Source organism: Catharus ustulatus, chromosome 1 (genome assembly GCF_009819885.2).
Source record: "Catharus ustulatus isolate bCatUst1 chromosome 1, bCatUst1.pri.v2, whole genome shotgun sequence".
NCBI classification, from domain to species: domain Eukaryota; kingdom Metazoa; phylum Chordata; class Aves; order Passeriformes; family Turdidae; genus Catharus; species Catharus ustulatus.
In genome coordinates this window covers 32,029,295-32,048,468 of record NC_046221.1, presented here as the reverse complement: position 1 = coordinate 32,048,468, position 19,174 = coordinate 32,029,295, and the positions used below count along the sequence as shown (strand labels likewise).

Genomic DNA, 19,174 nt, shown 5'->3' with positions numbered 1-19,174 from the left:
AGCAGTAACATCAAGTTAATTGTTATTATTATATAGACAGTAATCTCACATTGATCCACAAAAAAAAAAAGGAGGACAAAATGGCTAAAAGGAAATAAAGAAAATATGTAATATTTTAAATTAAAAGTGTTGCCAAAATAAAGTACTTCATATGAGGTTGTATTTTCTCAAAGGAATGGTTCCCTTAAAATGATTTGACCCTAACTATTTATAGACATTGTTTCTTCTCCTCTTGTTTGTTTTTGCATTACTGTTCAAATAATTTCAAATTGTGATTTATTGCTTGTATGGCAACACAAAGGGGTGAAGCCAGAGACATCTATTAAAATATCCTGTGTCATAGATTATGCCATATTTCCCTCATCCAGAGGCATTTTCCTGTGATCTCTTTGAATTAATTTAATTTGAAAAATATTGTTCTAGAGTTAAAGTACAGTGAATAATAGTCATTTGTTTTGGAAACTGAAAAACAAGAAATAACTTCGGTCTTTCTTGTTAACATACTAATTGTTTTGTTTATTTAAATTAAGAAAACTGTATGCCTACAGATATGTATGAATTGTCAGGATTGTGCAGCATTTTCTCTGCCCAGCAGCAAAGATTAATAAAATATAATCTGTAATTAGTTTCCTTTTAACACACTTTTATAAATGGAGAGCAAAGAAATTTAAACCAAAAGGCACTAATTTATTTCCAAATAAAGAAAACCTAATTTAGTGTTTCCCCAGTTGGTTGAAGACCTTTGTCATCTTGAAACAAGAGGGGAAGTCAGGGACATGGGCTGTCCTCAAGAGCCCAGGCGGTTTTCGTGAAGCATCTCACAAGGAAACCCTAAAGCCTGAACAGTTGGGGACCTTCCTTTTGATGAAGATACTGTCCTACTGACAGGCTCTGGGCTGAAGCATCACCAGGTCTGTCCACAGCCACAAAGCATTGTGCCTTAGGCTGGCATGACAGCCAAATCCTACTGATTCAGACCTGCAGTGACAACACTTCCTGCTTTCTTCCCTGACAACAAATGGCACTGGAGTGAGGCACAGTGCTGACACGTAACGAGAACCAGCCTCTGAGAAAGGGCATGCTCTAAATCAAATCAGACAAAAAGAAAAACACATGGATTATTTCTGTCTTACAAATGGGAAATGTCATTTTCAAGGAACAACAGATTCTTATTTAATAGATTCAAAATTTAATGGGAAGCAAATATTCTGATTCTAATATATTCTTAAATCTCCTGATGCTGCTCTGGAAATGTAGATGTTATACATGAGCATGTGGTGTAGAAATTACTTACCTCATCACAGAAGCCCTTCCTCTCCTTTTACATCATCTGCTGATGGCCCACTAGCTACAGCTGCGTATTTCTGATTTATAGCTTTTTTCTTATTTAAGCTTAAATATGACTACAAATTTGGCTTAGTATATCACTAGCCTTGTAGAGTTTAATCTGATGAATGCTTTCTGGGGGGTTTCTTTTTCCAAGTTGTGATACCCATGGTTTTTGATTTCTTTGGGGTTTTTAAAATGAATATTAAATAAATAGGGCCTCATAGAAGTAATTTACCTGTGTTTGCATGTTAAGGAAGATTTCAGTAAAGTTTTTCTTTAGATTCTATATAAGTCACATCATTTGGCTGATATATTTAAATTATTTGAATGATTAACCAGGGCAATCATATTCTTCTCCATTAAAATTTTCCTTCTAAATCAGCAACCAGAAAAAAGAACATTAAATAATTTGAAAAATATGTCGCCTGTAAAAACCTGATTTTTTTCCTATACTCTCCAAATTCCTTATCTTGGTTTCCAACCTGTATCTACAGTGCATGGAACCATAAGTAAATTATGAGTGACAGGACAATCTTCCAGGGGTGACAATTTTCCCCAAGGCATTATAGCTCTGAGAAATAGCTGACAAATAAAAAGTTGTATCTGGTGTGGTAGGAATTGGTAAATTTAGAAACCTTGATTACTCTGGTGTTAAATATGGGTGAGGATGTTTTTATTAATGTCTATTCCTGCAGGGCAGATTTTTGGGTGATAATTCACTGGTTCAGCTCCACCAGATTAAAAATAGAATAATGCACTCAATGATTAATATGAAGCCTATTTACATCTGTAAATGACAGAAATTTATCTTTTTGATGTATGTTGAGTTGCATTTGACCACAATAGCTAAGAACCAAATAAAACATGCTTATTTCAACAATATTTTATCTTTTCTTTCCAATTCCCAAATATCAGGTAGAAATCTGCAGTTATTTCTAGAGATGAGGTAGCATGGTGAGAGGAAACACGTTTTCTGTTTATTATATTGAAGTGGCCTCTCTTTCTTCAAAGTATTTTTTCATAAAAGCATCTCTTTCTGAACTGTCACCATTTTTATGTAGGTATCTTGGAGCCATGATAAAATTTACATTATTTTTTAGCTTTAATCTTAGAAATAACTTCAAAATATTTTTATCAATTGTACATACGTTTAACATTTAGTTTTCAGAAGGAAAATATTATTTAAGAGGTATTTCATTTAGATCAAGACAATTTTGGGGAAAAATATACAGTCAAACTTGTAAAAAATCATTCTTGATACAGTTGGGAGAAAAGTCTCATATTGAATGTACTAAGAGGGAAACATTCTCAAATGGTTGGCAGGCCATAAAAATAGTTTTCACTTATTTTTTTATGGTAGTTAAAAGAGTCAAAATATGTAGAGCATAATCTGTGATGTCTGTGAGTATGGTTTAAACTGAGAAACATTGGAACAAAGCTGAGGGAAATTATACTTTCACAAGAGGCAGTCTGTTCAGCCCCAATGGAAGAAGAAATGCAAAAATCAAATGGGAGTGATCTCCTAGAGATGGCTGAGATGACCTAAGGCAATGCTATTCCTCCCCTTCTGAAGGTCTGGTGGACCCTCTCTCTCTCAGCATCCCAGCCCCAGCTCTGAAAAGAAATGTCTGTCTCATGAAAATAACCTCCCGGCTTCCAGCAGAGACATGAGACAATTGGTGAAGGTCTTTTAAACACACATTTCCTATGTTACCATTGTCTTATTTTAAGATGTTTTGATTTTTCTCTACACACACACAAACCAATCCTCAAAAATTGTTACGCAGTAATCAGCAATTTTTAAACTTGTTCAGTGAAATTATCATATATAATGGACAATGCAAAAAAAAAATTATTAGGAACGCATATTGGGTAAAAAGCTTTGAACCAGAAACCAAAACAGCTCTGTGCTCACTTTTTCAAACTAGAAAGTACCAAGGAGAAGTGAAAATACTACTGTAATACGACCGTTAGAAATTATTACAAAATCAGTCTTTACTATTAGCTAGAACTCACTGTTCTGCTGGTTGGGAAGGTATGAGATCTTTTTGATTGCTCAACTACAGTAATTGCTGCCAGATGGATGCAATTTTAAGATCATTATTTGTAATCCTTCCTGTGCCCTCAGTACTTTATCTTGAAACAATTGCAATTAATATGTTCCTCAGCAGTTTTTTGCTGAGATTCTTTTCTTGCTCACCCAGGATAAAACACTACTAAATTAATCATTGAACAATTTAGCTAAGGAACATAGCTTTGTTGACGTGCTGTTGTTTTTAACATTTAATTAGAAGGAGTTGGAGAGCTGATTAGCTGATTCTGTACTCAGTATGATAGCACAGATCATTAAGACCCAGATGCAAACCAAAGCACACTATCTTGTCTCACCATGTACAGAGTACCTGAGTAAGCAGAGCTCTCCTGGTGTGAAGTATGTCAGCACCTAGGTGAAAGGAGATTTTGTCTATGAGACCTGGTATTGTCAGATACATTTGTGATCTGACCAAAATGTGCGAACCAAATGCACTAAGGGCAACCAGCAGCCCAGAGATATGTCTTTAAAGATGTTTGCTTCAGATATGCTTGCTTTTCAGAGCTGAAAGGCCAGAATTCTAATTTATAATACTATATCTATAGTATAGATTCTTTTAAAGTCCGGATGTGACTTTACCAAGTGAAAGAAAGAGCCAGGGTAACTATGGTTTCCTCATGCTGTTAGCCTTGGCTGTTTCTGCATAAGCCCCTAATTCCCTGACACGGATGTGGCTGGACAACTTTCCCAGTGAGACTGGGTTTGCTGTTGCTAAACTGTCAGCAATCTACAGATATGACTGGTAAAAAATAATCTGAACTTTTGAGATGGATGTAATGGGACATTAATCTATCAATACACCCTGTGTTTTTTCAGCTGGAAAAATTGTTTGTAAATGTTGACCAGGGAATAGCCGTAACCCACTGATGCCAAATTCAACTTATATTTCATTCAGTTGTAAGATTTTTATTAACTAGACAAGGAATTGGGTCAGACTACAGATCTTCCATAAAATCATGTGTTACAGTAACTAACAATTTGCTGGATATAGTCCAAGAAAAGTCATAAATTCCAGGCATGTTGACAAATCACTCTTTCAACTCTGTGCCTTCTGAGCTTACTATTTTGGACTCTTTCTTCACTTTCTTCTTAAAGTGTGTTTCTAATAAAAATTATTATTACAGTTTGGCAGAGAAAAGGGGATGATGGAGGCATGTACAATTCAAGGAAAATCTTTTTGTTAATCATTAATTCCTATTTTTGCCTAACATTGAAAGAATGTGAAAAATTAAACTTTAGTCCCTAAATGCTTTATTTTTGATCTTGGACTGCTAATGATTTTTTTTTTCCTGTACCCTACAGTACAATTATTTTTTTTTACTGACACAAAATTTTTAAAAATTCTTAATCATGTTTCAAATCTTCTCAAGTAACAGCTCAGAAGCCCCATGGTTAAGGACTTTTTACAACACAATGTATCGCATCACCAGAAAAAATTACTCTGTAGGAGATAAATTCTGATCTAATTAAAAGAGCTGGTGAAGGAAAAAAAAACACCACACTCCTTTTTCAACAGAAGAGCTATCCTGAGATTCTTCAGATTAGGGCTCTTAATAGGGTTCCCGCCAGCTGTTATCTCTTTCATGACTCATCCAAAAAGTATGAGCAGGCAACAGCTGGATTTTGGACTCTCTCTTTTTCTACTGTGTAGTGTATTGGATGCCAAAAATGGGAGTAGATACTGGTCCTGGGGTTTTCGAGTGTTACTTTCTGAGTTAAGATTATTCCTGGTCACTGTAGCAGCACAAATTCCTTTCGTGCATAAATTATGTGGTCTGTCAGGCCACTTAACATGTGCAGGTCTGCTCTAGCCCTCATTCATGCTCCCATTTAGGCAAATGTGAGCTTTGGGAATCTACATGATGAAAGCTGTAATGACTCTGATTCAACAAAGATTATTCAGTGCATATTTAGCTGTACATGTGTAAGATTCACTCTCATTCAGAAAAGTGTTATTCATAAGGTGAAATCTGAACTCAGCTGAGTGCTGTACTGTATTGGGTGATTTTCCTACAACACCTTCTAATCTTACTACTTCAAGGATTCTAAAATACAATGGCAGATCTACAATATACTGAGATGTTAATTAGACACCCATTTCACAGCATTTTACATTTGATAATGCTGTAATACAGTCTTCGTTTTAAGAAAATATTTTGAAAGCATTCAGATCAGAAGCATTTAATTAAATCTTGATTTAATGGGCTTCTCTGGAGTACAAAACTTAGCCCAAAAAGGGAAGACCAGAGAGTAAAAGATACAGAATGTCAGACAAGTTATGTAAGTCATGCAATTCAAAGCACGCATTAATTTCCTATCCTGAAGAGACTGTTTTACACATTGTGTTTATATAGTAAGACAATAATGATGTTATCTCACTTTTGCTTTGTTTTGAACATCCAAGGTTAATCACAAAATCGCAGAATAGTCTGATTCGGAAGGGACCCACAAGCGCAACTCTTAAGTGAATGGCCCAGACAGGGACCTAAACTGCAATCTTGGTGTTATTAGCACCATGCTCTAACCAACTGAGATAATAAAACAAAAAGAAGGTAACTAAGTCAGGATTTTTCCTGGTTGTTGCATCAAATAAGTTATTTGTAATAAAGATTTTATGATCCTTTTTTATTTTGGATCACTATTCCCGAACAGCAGAGTAAACTGGAGGAGACTCTTGCCAGCAGTGACAACATGAATGTCACTTGAAAAGACCTAGTTCGTTGCAGAGGACAAGATGAAAATGTGATGCGTTCAGAAGATGTCAGTGAGATACAGTGCAGCTAGGAACTGTATCTGGAACTTTTGTATGCTCACACCTAGCATGGTAGTGCATTACTGAAACTTGCAATTTCTTTGTGGCTGTATGCAGATTTCAGAATGGTCAGAACAAAATGCCCACTGCCTTGGTAGATCTGATAATTATTGAGTACAGTACAAGAAGGCGGTCCATGGCAATGGCTTTTCTCTTCACCAAGATAATATATGCTGATCCTCTACAACAGATCATGCTGGTCCTCTCTGACACCTCTCCATGGCTCCACAACTTCAGGAGTGGAACTAAGAGATGTGCTACAGAGCTGTGGAATAACTTTCTGCAACTGTGCAAAGTAAGAGTGAGAATGAAATTTTGCGCCAAGTAAGTTTAAATTATGTCACCAGATTATTCTGTGTGTGTTATAAGCCAATGCCTTAATGCTTAATCAAAGAAAAACAGTTGTGACCTAACAAGCTTAACAGTCACCTCAGGGACACAGATCCTAGCTTTACCAGCCCTGAACTACTCATTCAGCAGAAAGTTTGCCTGTGTATTGAACTTTGAAAAGACAAAATCAATGACACTTCCTTATCTTCTCCTGTACAAGTTTTACATGGGATTTTCTTCCCATTTTAGAACACCAGCACATACAAATTTAGAGTATAAGCAAACTAAGGAGTAAAATTTGCTAAGACTTGATTCTGCACAAAAAAAAAAAAAAAAAAAGAAATGCTCTAAAAGCTGTTTTGCACACATTTCTATACTGATACAGCTGGTTTTAGACTGAAATCAATAGGCAACTCTTTCTAGAATCCAAGGCAGTGTTTGTCAGGGTACTGGTTTTCCTTGGTCTTGCTTCAGTCAAACTGAATTGAAGGGATCCAGGCAGCAAAAGAGTGTAAAGAAATGGAATCTGCAAAGTAAGTTGAAAGCACAAGGTACTTGTTAAAAGAAGAGGATTTGCAAGCTGCCCTTGAGGCCGAATTTTTCCATTTTTCAGAGAATATCCTGGTAGAAGTCGTCCGGTCTATGTCTAATATTCCAAGATAGAGCAACTGATATGGCTTGGTACTGACTAGAAAATAAATCCATAAGATAAAAGAGTAATCCAACTTCAAAGATCATTCAAAGTTATGTTTATTTGTCTGAAACTGCTACCTTATACTTGCGTATAAGTAACACCAATATTTAGGGAGTATTTCCCCTCTTGGACTGCACCAACTTGTTTCTCATCCTCTAAGCAGACACAGGATGGTGTACAGTTTCAATTTTACTCACAGTTTCCTAGGCTGGATGGGATTCAATGGCCTGAGTTCTGATTTAATGCTATAGGCCCAGTTCTTATTCATAATAAAAATCTTCACAGTACTGTTTTAGAGACACATGGAATTAGGAAATCAATAAACTGAACCACTTGAACAGAATGTATTCAGCTATGAGTACATGATCAAAAGTGCTACATAAAGCTGGTAATTTCCAGTGGAGAGGCTATAACCTTTTTAGGGTCTCTTGGTCATCAGAGACATGTAAAAGGGACTAAGTATAAACAAATCTTTTGTGTTCTGATTTCTACTTCATTGCCAGTAATATGTCATCCAATTACCCTTCATCCTGCTGTGCGACTAGATTTTTTTTGTAATGAAACATTTTTAAAGTCTCCAATGACAAAAAAGACAAAAAAAAGAGTTTTCCTTCAAAGTCAAGAAGAATAAGATTGATGTCTTTTGTTCATGAATCCAACAGTTTAAATTAAAAGATCCAACGCCCTCATGACTCTAATTAATTTTACTTTGGAGATGGGATTTTAGTATTTAACTTTCTGCAGTTATAATGAAAACTTGCCTGCATATTGAATGATATTTTCTTTTTTTTTTTTTTCTTTCCTTCCATCATAATATTTTTTACTGGAATCACAAATACAGGAAACATTTCAAAACCTGCTATTTGAGACAGCAAGCAGTTAAATAACTTAATGTTGCAAAGATGTAAACATGTGCTGAAATGTATGCACGAATAGTCCCACGTGTAAAGTTAATTGCCTACATTAGCACATAATGATGATGCAGCACCCTAGTACAAATAAACACAAGTTACATGGACAAAGACTGTGTCTTTTCATTTTAAAAAGGTAGTGATTAGAACTTTACTTTTCCTTCCTGTCTTTATTTGAAAGGGTGCTCCTCCTGAGCAGTCATTAACTCCAGTTGAGGTCTTGCTGAGCTCTTCACCTCTCTGTAGCCTCCAGATTAGAAAGCAGGCACCCAGGGCACTTCCTCTCCTGTTGTTGGACTCCAGTTTTGTATCTCTGCTTTATTAAGTGTTGCATGAAGTTATCTCCATCTAGGGCACACTTTTCACAAGGTCTCTTTCGCTCCATCTTTCTGACAGCTTATTATGACTGAAGTGGAAATGTTACATAAAACAAGCTGTTTATGGAAATCTTATTTCTGTCACATGAGCTCTATTCTGATGTGGCAGGCTCTCTATCTGGCTGCAAGCATTAAATATATTAATTATATCTGTCATTATGCAATTCCCCTCTTATCACCACTGGATTTTATAGACCTGGTAAAACAGACTCTGAGCAGTAAAATCATTGCACCTTAGCACACTTCAGCGTTTATAACAATCTGACATAATAAGGATACTGTCATTGCAGAAACACCTTCCTACACCCATGTGGGTACTTGAAAATCTGTGCTTTCTTCATCCTCCTACATAAATATAGTAGCTTAGGAACTTTTATGCTGTGCCTTGGTTTTTAATGATAAGAGATGTCAGGTACCATTTAAAACATAAGAGACGAAAAGGGGCAATTCAGCTTTAACAGAGCTTTCCTTTAGATGTAGTCAACTGTTCTGCTTCTGTGAAGTGGGAAAAGTGTGAGAAAACAGGAAACAGATAAAGTTTTAAACTAGAAAGCATTAAGATCCTGTCTTAGGATCTCTTACTCTTCCTCTTGGATACCTACAAAGCATAAACGCCCTAAGGTGACAGACTTTGATGCCAGTCTATCCCCACTCACCGCAATTAAGTATTGAAGATTTCTACAAATGAGAGCTAAACTCTGCCATGCAGTGGTGGATCCAATCCTCTCAAGTGTATATAATACCTATTCTCAAAGCACAGGACAGGAAGTCCAAAGAAAAATATTCTGTCAGGACCTTGCTAATCTTATGCTCTTGCTGCCAAATTGCACCATGAAATACTGGACAAGTCTAGACTGCTATTCTGGATTCTGGCATCTGAGTGTAAGATTTATATACAGGTTAACAATTGCTGATTTTTTGATTAAAAAAATAAATATTACATATAAATTTTTGTTAGAATAAAAAAAAATAGCATGTATATAGAGGGAATAATTAAATCCTGCTGGATGCCAATGTTTTTGAATCCTGGTATAGATTTGGGAGATACAATTGTCTATGTAGTTCTTTTGCCCTATTCTTAAGGTAAATATCCAAATGTTGGTGATCCATACTTAGGAAAGCCAAGGTGCTGGATTGAGTGTCTGTGTATTACCGTGTTGTGCAACACATCTGGATTGCAAAACTGTAGCCAGAGTAACAAAGCATTCCCTGTATCTCAGGCACAGTAATAAAGATTGGTACCAAGCGATCCAGCACGGCTCAAGTAGCAGCCCTGAATCTCTTGTTCTGTTTTGCTTTATTGCTCATTTTCTTTGGGACTGATGCAGTTCTGGCCATTGTGAGACAGGAATGGCTACAGAAATCGCCTATTTTGGCAGTAGGGTTTTGCAGAAGACGAGAGTTATGCAGTGGTGAGACACAAGATACAAGATAAAGGCGGGCTTCCTCCTGAATTTTGACGGCAGCACCTGGGAGGCGGCAGGTCTGCGGACCCCTACTCCGAGAAAGAAGGGTCAGCCCTCAGGGGTCCGCCTGCGGCTGGCATCGCTCCCCAGCCCGGGACGGCGGAGGAGTGCGAGGGAGCGCGGTGCCGTGCCGTGCCGTGCCGTGCCGGGGGAGGACCGGGAAGGTGCCTGCCTTGTGGCCCGGGGCGGGGCTGCCGTGCGCCTTGCCCGTGCATTGGGTCTGCATTCATACATAAGTATAGCCGGGCTGGGCTCGCCACACTTCTCTACCCCCCGCCCCCAGCCCTGGAAGAGAAGGGGGAGAGAAACAAGAAGCGGGGGAAAAAAATCCCGGTGAGGTCATTGCAATGAGAGCGCAGGAGACGAGCGGACAAGGTCGACTTTCCCGGCGGCGGCGCAGCCCTTAGGAGCGCGGAGCCGCGCACCCACCGCCGGCCCGGCACCTTGGAGAGCTCCGCCGCGCCGGGGCCGCGCTCGGGGCCGCGCCGGGGCCGCGCTCGGGGCCGCGCTCGGGGCCGCGCTCGGGGCCGGGGCCGCCCCGCCGTGCCTCGGTAGCGCCCGTCGGCCGCGGATGCGCCGCTCCGCTCCGGCTGCCGGCGAAGGAAGAAAAGTTTGGGGGCGACTTAGGGCCGCGGGAGCGCCCGAGGAGGAGAAGGAGGAGGTTGCGCGGTTTCCCCGGCTGATCGGGAAGGAAGGATGACCGAGGGAGGATGTGCACCAGCAGCCAGATCATCGGGAGCCTCCTGGTGCTCTCCGTGCTGGAGATAGGGTTAGGGGTGTCCAGCGTGGCCGTGGGGGCGGTCAGTTTCAGCCTGGTCCTCACAGAGCATAAACCTCAGCTGGGAGACTCTTCTCCGGTATGGAGCGGGGTGTGTGTACGTTAGCCATTTCACTCTCTCTTTAACTCTTTGTGGTGATGATCAGACCGTGCGAAGGCATCCCCTCTTCCCCTCCTTCCCTTCCCTTCCCTCCGCGAGTGCATGCTGCGCCGGGCGCGCCGGGTCCATTTGCGATGTGCTTGGGGTACGGTCTGCGGATCGTGGGGCGAGGGGGAGGCACAGATGGATGTGTGTGCTGGACGGGGGGACACCTCTTCTTTCTCGCTCCTTTCCTTTTTTCAGTCTGGCTCTGAGCAATTGAACTTTCTCTGAACCCCTTCTCACACCTGGGAAAGCCCGATCCTTCACGTGAAACCCGGGCCATAGCTTACGGTCTTTAAATTGATTGTTGAGTTTTGCTTTTTGAAAAAGAACAGCCCTGTTCATCATGAGGAGACTGTCAAAAGGTGCTTTAAATTAATGTCAAGGGTATGCCAGCTGAGTCCTGAGCTTTTGGAGGAAAAGTAGAAAGAGGCATTGGGAAGGAAAAGGAAAAAGATGTTCTCATACATTGGGCACCCTGGGCTTCTTGTAAAATGAACAAAAAAAAAAAAAATGAAAACCCAGTAATGGGTTAATAGAAGCAGCATGTTCGTATCACAGAGCATTTCTCACTTCTCAAAAATGTTTCTTATTTTTCCAGTTTGAGATATGCATGTTTCTAGGAAGAATTTTCCTCCAAATGGTTATCTATATTTATGAAACAAATAGGAAATGTTGAATAGTCAATCTAAACATGAGTGGGCATTTTTGAAGTCCAAAGCTGGTTTTGGCCAGCTTGTATTGTACAGCAGTATTTCTAAAAGGATCATTTGCTTTGCTTCAGATAACATGATAAATGTAAAACACTCTTGATTATTCACCAGCATAACCTTTTCTAATTTATAGATTCATTCAGACAAAGTGCTTCATGTAATATTCTCATTGCCAATAACTATTAATTATTGACAACAATGATAAATATTTTTGGCAGTATGTAAACACACATATAATTCTGCACTGCAGAACAAGTAGGTGAGAAATGAAAATGAAGACTAGATCAGACAGGTAATGATATTACCAGACCCACAGGTAATGATGCTATCAAAATCACTTCAAAGAGAGAGGTTTCTGATCATTCTTAATGAAAAAAAATTACTTAAAACCATGTGTCTATCTGAAGATTTAAAGGCAAAGGTCAATTTCCTGGGTTTCACTGAGGTCAAAGAGCTTTGATCAGTCAGTGAGATCAGTATTTTATGCAGTGATTGCATTTTGTGACAATGCTATCACAGCTGATATCATTTCATGACGATGCACATTTCCTGCATAACTGCCTCATTCCTTTTTATGCTGTTACCCCAGAGTTTGTACTAGGCATGGATTAAGATTGTATTATATTAGATGTTGGCTTCCAAGGACACTATAATCATAGTAAGAGACCGAGAGAGTGTAAAAGGATGTCAGTGAGTATGAAGAAAAAACAAACCAAAACTGAGTGGTATAACAGGTGGTTGCATTAACACACCAGCAGTCTGGCTGATTTAGAGCTTTTCATAGGTAGTTTTAGAGAGGAATAAGACAGAGGACAGTGAAGGGGTTTTGCAGATTTTTGTAAGAAATTATTTTCATATGTGACTGCAGAGGCATGGAAGGTAACCCAAAGGGACTCGTTTCCAAATGTAACAAGTGGACACAGGATGCTCACAAACAGAGACAGCAAAGACTGACATCCAGTGCTGGGAACTGAGTAAAAATCGCAGGTTGAACAGGCAGAGAGAGGCCTCAAAGAAAATGCAAAGTGGAAGCAAGAAGCTTAGACTTCATGTAGTAGAGGAAATGAGTAAATAAAAGTGTGGGGTGACATGTTTCTAAAGGCTGACTTACTTTTCCTTAAACTAAAGATCTGTGGTCAAATTGTCACCATTATACTGCCCTCTTTATACTTCTCCAGCAGTTCAAACTATTAAGTGCATTCTTCTGACTAAAGGACTAGCAGGTGAGGCAGGCAGGCCAAGAAAGGGGACAGAGATTTACTGTTCTCAGGGATGCTTAAGGTCATGGGTAACTTGTTTCAAATGTAAACAACTGGGCAAATTTGTTGGGACAATCCTCAGGACTGTCCTGCTGCAGAAGTGGCATAAGCCTCCTTTCTGCTCACTGTAGCTTCAGTGAGCTCATGTTGCCTGTATTAAATGATATGTCTTGCATAAAATATGTTATTCTTTTCCAATTCACACTCTTGAATCAGAATTTTCCTTTGACAAGTGAACACTAAGGAAAAGAAGGGGACATTAAAGAAAAACTAGTTCTTTGAAATGTTAAGATACAAAACACTTAAGTTGAACGGTGTCATGCCTCCTATTGCAATTTACTTGGAAATGCACAGAAAACCTTTGACCCTGTTCTATCCTTTTATGTGGGTGGAACTCAGCAGAGACCCAAGTTCATAAGGAAGTAGATGAAGATAGCATCACCATGGAAACCTTAACCTGAATTCCTAAAATTTGGGCATCTTAAAAATCATGCACATTCTGTCTTCTATATGTGTCTCCCTACAATGCTTTGCACTTGACAAACATTAGCTTTTCTGTTAAAAGAGTTGTTCTTATTGTTCACTGCCTCCATTCAGACAGATGATTTACTAACATACCTAATTTTAACCATGTGAATTCCATCCATAGCATTATGGATACAAGTGAAGTTGAGCATGGGCTGAAGTACCCTGATCATTTCATGCCCTGCATTATGTATAAGCAAGCCAGGGGAAGTAGAGTGCACCAGAATGAAGAAAAGGAAAGCCTAGGCAATATCTGTATCAAAAAATATATAAAAATAGGAAAAAAGAAGTTTCAAATCTGTTCTCATTGGAGTTGAATTGGATTAAGATAGTACAAGTTGTTTAAAAAGTAGCCATAAGAAAACAACTAAAGGTGTGACTGTCTTCTCAAATTATCTGGAGCATGTGGAGACAGCTATCCAGTTTACATCATCACCAATCTGTTCTTTTTAAAATAGGCCATGGCTGTTAAATTGCAAGCAAAAAGGCTAAAAACAAAGAGAACCCTACAATAAAAACAGTCCCAAATACCCTAAAGTGCACACTTTGTTGACTACTGAATTTTCTTTCTGTTTGTTATGTTTGTATTGGGACAAACTATTCCACAGGCTGTAATCAGTGTCTCCCAGATTTCTTTGTTTCCAAGAAACTGAGGGATATATCTGAAATCAACCATCCCAATTCAGTTATATGACGTATTATAGAATAATTCAACCAATGAGAACACGGAACCACTAACAGTAACATAGTAAGAATGACAGCATCCATAGCAAAGGCTTTTGCACAAACAACAAAAGTCAGAAGATAATCAACCAAAAAGTATTCATAGATTTTTTTTTTTTTTTAATGGTCACATACTTCCCCATCTGTATTTAGAACACTGTGGTTTCATCACTATCACTATGAGTAGTGAATAGATATTCACACACACACATACAACTGTATGGCTCTAATCCTCATTTATTCTTCAGTGGTGAATAAATCCTCGCTGCAAATAAGTCTCCTCACAGAGAGAAAGAATGAGAGACAAAAGCCAGATCTTTAGACAAATATGCCATCTATCTTCATATGCAAGAGAGATACCCGATGATTCACTTATGGCTATTTCCCTGAAGAGTAATAATTTCTTTTCTTATAAAGGCAAATATCTGAATGTATTGGAGAGAGATGCACTTTGTGTATGTTGGTCTGTTTGCCTGTCTGCAGGTAGAGGCAGAATTATTGTTTCCATGATTTGTGATTTTATCACAGTGGAAGTCTGCCTGCCCATTAAAAATCTGCGTTTGGCTACAGAAATTTGTTCCAAGTTGGCACTTGAAATATTTGATTTAAATTACTTTATTTTTTAATCCAAGATTTGAAGGAAAAAGTGTCAGTCTGTATGGACTTTCCCAGATCAAGAAAACCTTTTAAGACTGCTAAATCAATGTTGGTGGCCTAAAATTTTAAACCACTAAATTTTATATCTAGATTTTACTGTTGCCAAGTTTCCTTTGGAAAGAACAATCAAACTTTTTTTTTTTTTCCCAAAAACAGCACTAAATAATCACATTATTGTTTAGCATGCAGACAAAATGCAGATGTGATCCTACTTTATTTTAACATATGCATTGCATTTTCATCAAACTGACCATATTTCTGTCTGGCTCCGCTTGTGATGAAATGAATCACAGGAATTTCAGTGAGCTCAATAGAAGCTGGAAAGAGTTCTGTACCTATAGATGGGGAAGGACATACCAAGGGTGGAAGCTTCTTGGCTTGCATGGAGCCAGGGCAGCTCACTGAATTCAGCTGAGGTCTTTCAGTATATTTTCTTTGTCATTCAGACACTCCAGAGGCACAAACCAACCTGGAAGATGCTCTGTCTAGTTCTTGGGTTGTATTTAGAGGATCTGTTGAATATAGACTGACTTAAGCATATGCTTAAATGTTTTACTACAATAAGACTTCAGTTCACCTGCAGGGAATAATCTTCCATTTATTACTTTTCTGAGATGTAAGCAGTCATACTCTAAACCAAATACAAAAAGCATTATTTTTATTTGTTATTCTGATAGGCTCCAAACAAACAAAAAGTAAACATTATTATTTTGTGCTGAGAATTTAAGTGTTTTTAGAGATGGGTGGAGGTTCTTGAAATCACCAGGTAAACTTTCAGAAACACACTTCTTAATTTCCTTGATTGCTTCTAAAAAACATTTCAATTTTTAAAGAATCTCTGTAGGTCTATAACCAGGGACTGGGATGGAATTTAAACTGCCTGCATATGGCTTGAATCAGTGGGAAGTGTAGCAGCACCTGATCTGATAAGACGCAACAACACACTGCCAGACAAGGTACTGGCTCAGATTAGACATGATTTAACACTATGCCTCAGTTATGACAGAGCCTCCACTCTCAGCAAGCAAGATTTGGTGGGACACAATGTTGGGTTTTGGCAATGCTGTTGCTTCTGGTTCTGTGTCTGGATGCCTTTCAGCCAGCTAGACATTCCTGTCTCCACAATCACGTGCATCACATCATTAGAAGTTTCCATCATCCTTTTGCAAAAATTATTGTATTTCTCTGTGAAGGTAGTAGGCAAACCTAGTACCTAGGCTTGATCTTCTTGCCTGTTTTAATTTTTATTTCGTTTGATGTCTTTGTTTTCATGAGTAGATTCTGTGCCCTTTATGTCTGTGCTAAGAAAACCTTTTTCTGAAATACTGCTTTGAATAAGAGATACAATTAGAGCTATCTCTTCTGCTTAGTTCATCCATTAGGGATTTCAGCTTTTTTCTCATTTGGATGGAGTTGAAACAACATTATTAAATAGAATCTTTCTTTCTTTACATTACTAATTTCAAATTCCTGGTTATTGTCCTGGAAGCCACATGCTTATGCAGCTTCAGAGTAAAACACAGAATTTTCTAGTTTACTACCTGACAAAGGCAGATAAAAGTGAAACTTAATTCTGTCTTGATGTTTTAGTCTTCCAAGTAGAGTGTTATTTGAATAGGTATGATACACTTGCATTTTCACTGTGTTATATTCCATTTTGGAATAGTTTTCCTTCCTCTGTTACATCATATACATATGGATGACTCATAGAGGACTTTCCATGCAGTGTATACAGTTTAGCTCTCTTTTTTGTCGTGAACGATGACTAGAGATCAAGCTGTCCTTACATTCAACAGGTTTTCTCTACTGTTTTTTTCAGCCTGTGTCCAGGAAATTCTTCTATGTGCAGTTTTCTTTTTTTTCAAGGGAATTACACTCACCATTGCTTTCACCTTCTCAAAATGTAAGACAAAAGGGTTTCTTAGCTTCAAGATATAAAATAAAAATAGTTCCTTTTCTTCTGCATGGTGGAAAGAAACAAATCATTGGCTTCCTGCAGATTAACTAAAACTGAATCTTTTTCAGACTACCAGGGACAAAGTTCCCATTTTCCAGAAGGAAGTGCAAGAAGCCAAGTCTTTTGTTCCAGAAAATATGAAATAGGGATGGATCCAAACCACAGAACTTGAATATAAATTGAGATTTTAGCCTTCTTACCAAAATTTATGGGGTTTCAGAACTGAGGTTTTGTTTCAAGGCAATATTCAATATAAAGTAAATTAAAACAATCTCAAAATAAACATTCCCCTTTTCTGGGAGGTCTTTGGGGTTCTTTTCCAAAGTTCAACAGACAAAAAGAGACATTTTCCAATATGCTTATGGAACATTAGCAGGTACAGCTCTAGTGTGAATGACAAAAACTCCATAGACAATCAGACACTACTGCATCACCTTGCAATCACATGTACTATCAGAGTGACTCTGACTTTGGTGGGTCCATGGTGAATCATCACTGAAAAGGGGACTGAGGCACTCGGCAGTCTCTCATCAGCTTTTGTGCTTTGCAGTTTCTTTCTTAGGATTCTTTACCATTCACTCAAGAGGAGTTATGCCCCTGTCTATTACTTCATGATACATTCTCATAAACTCATAGAATCACAGAATCATGCAATAAGGATTGGAAGGGACCTTAAAGATCATCTAGTCCCAACTGTCCCTGGGCAGGAACACCTCCTGCTAGACCAGGTTGCTTAAGGCCTGGTGTAACCTGGCCTTGAACAATGCTGGGATTTGGTTATCCACAACCTCTCTGGACAATCTGTTCCAGTGCCTCATCACCCTCACAGTAATGAATCTCTTTCTAATATCCAGTCTAAATTTCCCCTTTTCCGGTTACCTCTTTACTCCTAGTCCCGTAACTACAGTTCCTGATGAAGAGTCCCTCTCCAGCTTCCCAGAGATTGGAAGGTTGCTATGAAGTCTCCATGCAAACCCAATGATCCTTGTGGGTCCCTTCCAACTCAGAATATTCTGTCAATCTGTGAATCTCTGAACTTTCTCTTCTTCCAGGTTGACCAATCCCAACTTTCTCCACCTCTTCTTAGAAGAGGTGCTCCCTTCCTCTTACCAACTTCCTTCTCTGGACTTGCACCAGGAGTTTCAATACATGACTTCTCTGCTGGTCTTGTAAAACATCATGTAGGTGTAGGAGGTATGAATAAGTTTGCAACCAAAAGTAATCTTATAATCAATAGGGTCTGGTGTAAATGGTGATCTATGTAGTTTTTTAAGTGAGCCTTTCATTCTTTTAGCCTTTTATGATCTTTTTCTTTTCATGAATAATAATTAAAATAGAAATACAACGAGACATGTTTTAAAAAGTTCCAGATGAAGTTCCCTCTCTGCCTTCCAGGGCATTTTGTAGGGCCTATTAGCTTAACTTATCCTCAATGAAATTTTTAGCCTTATTCTCTGCATGAGTTGTGAGCACTTCAGCAACTGAGTATTCTTTACAAGAAGCTTATCTTCAATGATATATTCCTTTTCCACTCCTGATTTACCATATTTTCAGTATAAGTCTGTTTCCCTAACTTACCTCAGGTAAGTTAGTTTACATGGTTAGAAAATACATGATTAGAAAATATAACTACATTTAAATATTGAGAGATAAAGATTTTCACCAACTATGAGATTGGTTGGTAAAAAATTGATTAAGGATTATCAATGATCAAGTAGAAAGGAGCAAGTCCTCACCATGACAGTATTAGTTAGTCATGGGCAAACTGTAGTCCAGAATAGCTCAACAGTTATGAACCAGGTTTTACTGTTATGACATATTGACATGAAGTCTTTCAGGATAGCCAAGAACAGAGAGAGTGAGTGTCAAGTTAACAAAGACCCTGATGGTGGTATTCCAGTTGGCAGTACTATAAAATAGGAGATTCTAAGTAAAAGACACTTTCAATCTGATTTTTACTGCATCATTTTTCTGGTACAATGAGCTAGTGTAGTTTCTCCCATGCACTTTTCACTTCTGCTGATCACAACACTGAGACATCAAATATTTTACATGAAATTCCTATAGCTCCACAAAAAAAAAAAAGTCTAAACTCTCTATGCTATCAAAAAGCAGAGAACAGAGTCAATAACATAATATCCCACTGAAATCCTAACCTTTCTAGATGTCTCCACATAGAAAAGTTTGGCTAAATAAACTCTACACCAGCAACAAGCAGAGCCATGGGTATTACTAATGCTCTCTTCATGTAGCAGGCTTCCATTGTTTCCAGTGAATCAGCCTTAGAAGAGAGTGGTAAACTAAGAGAATGGCAAACTTGGCTCATAAGTTTCAAAGCTTTGCATGAAGCATAATTACCTGACCCTGTGGCTCAAAATCATCCATGGGTTTTAACTGCAAAATGCCTGC

The 19,174-nt window shown here is 38.5% G+C and overlaps 1 protein-coding gene across 6 annotated transcripts in view; it reads left to right on the top strand.

The window, feature by feature from the left end:
- TMEM196 (transmembrane protein 196) overlaps positions 1-19,174 on the top strand; it is a 99,695-nt gene that overhangs the window by 70,078 nt on the left and 10,443 nt on the right. The window contains exon 1 of one of the 6 annotated variants that reach the window (XM_033062769.1): positions 10,498-10,868. The exons of 1 other annotated variant lie outside the window; for it this stretch is intronic. In XM_033062769.1, the coding sequence (XP_032918660.1) occupies positions 10,722-10,868 (147 nt within the window). In that variant the 5' untranslated portion in view covers positions 10,498-10,721. Of the gene's footprint in view, positions 1-10,497; positions 10,887-19,174 lie in introns of those variants that run through there. 4 more of the 6 variants (XM_033062739.1, XM_033062752.1, XM_033062743.1 and 1 more) reach the window with 4 other exon arrangements.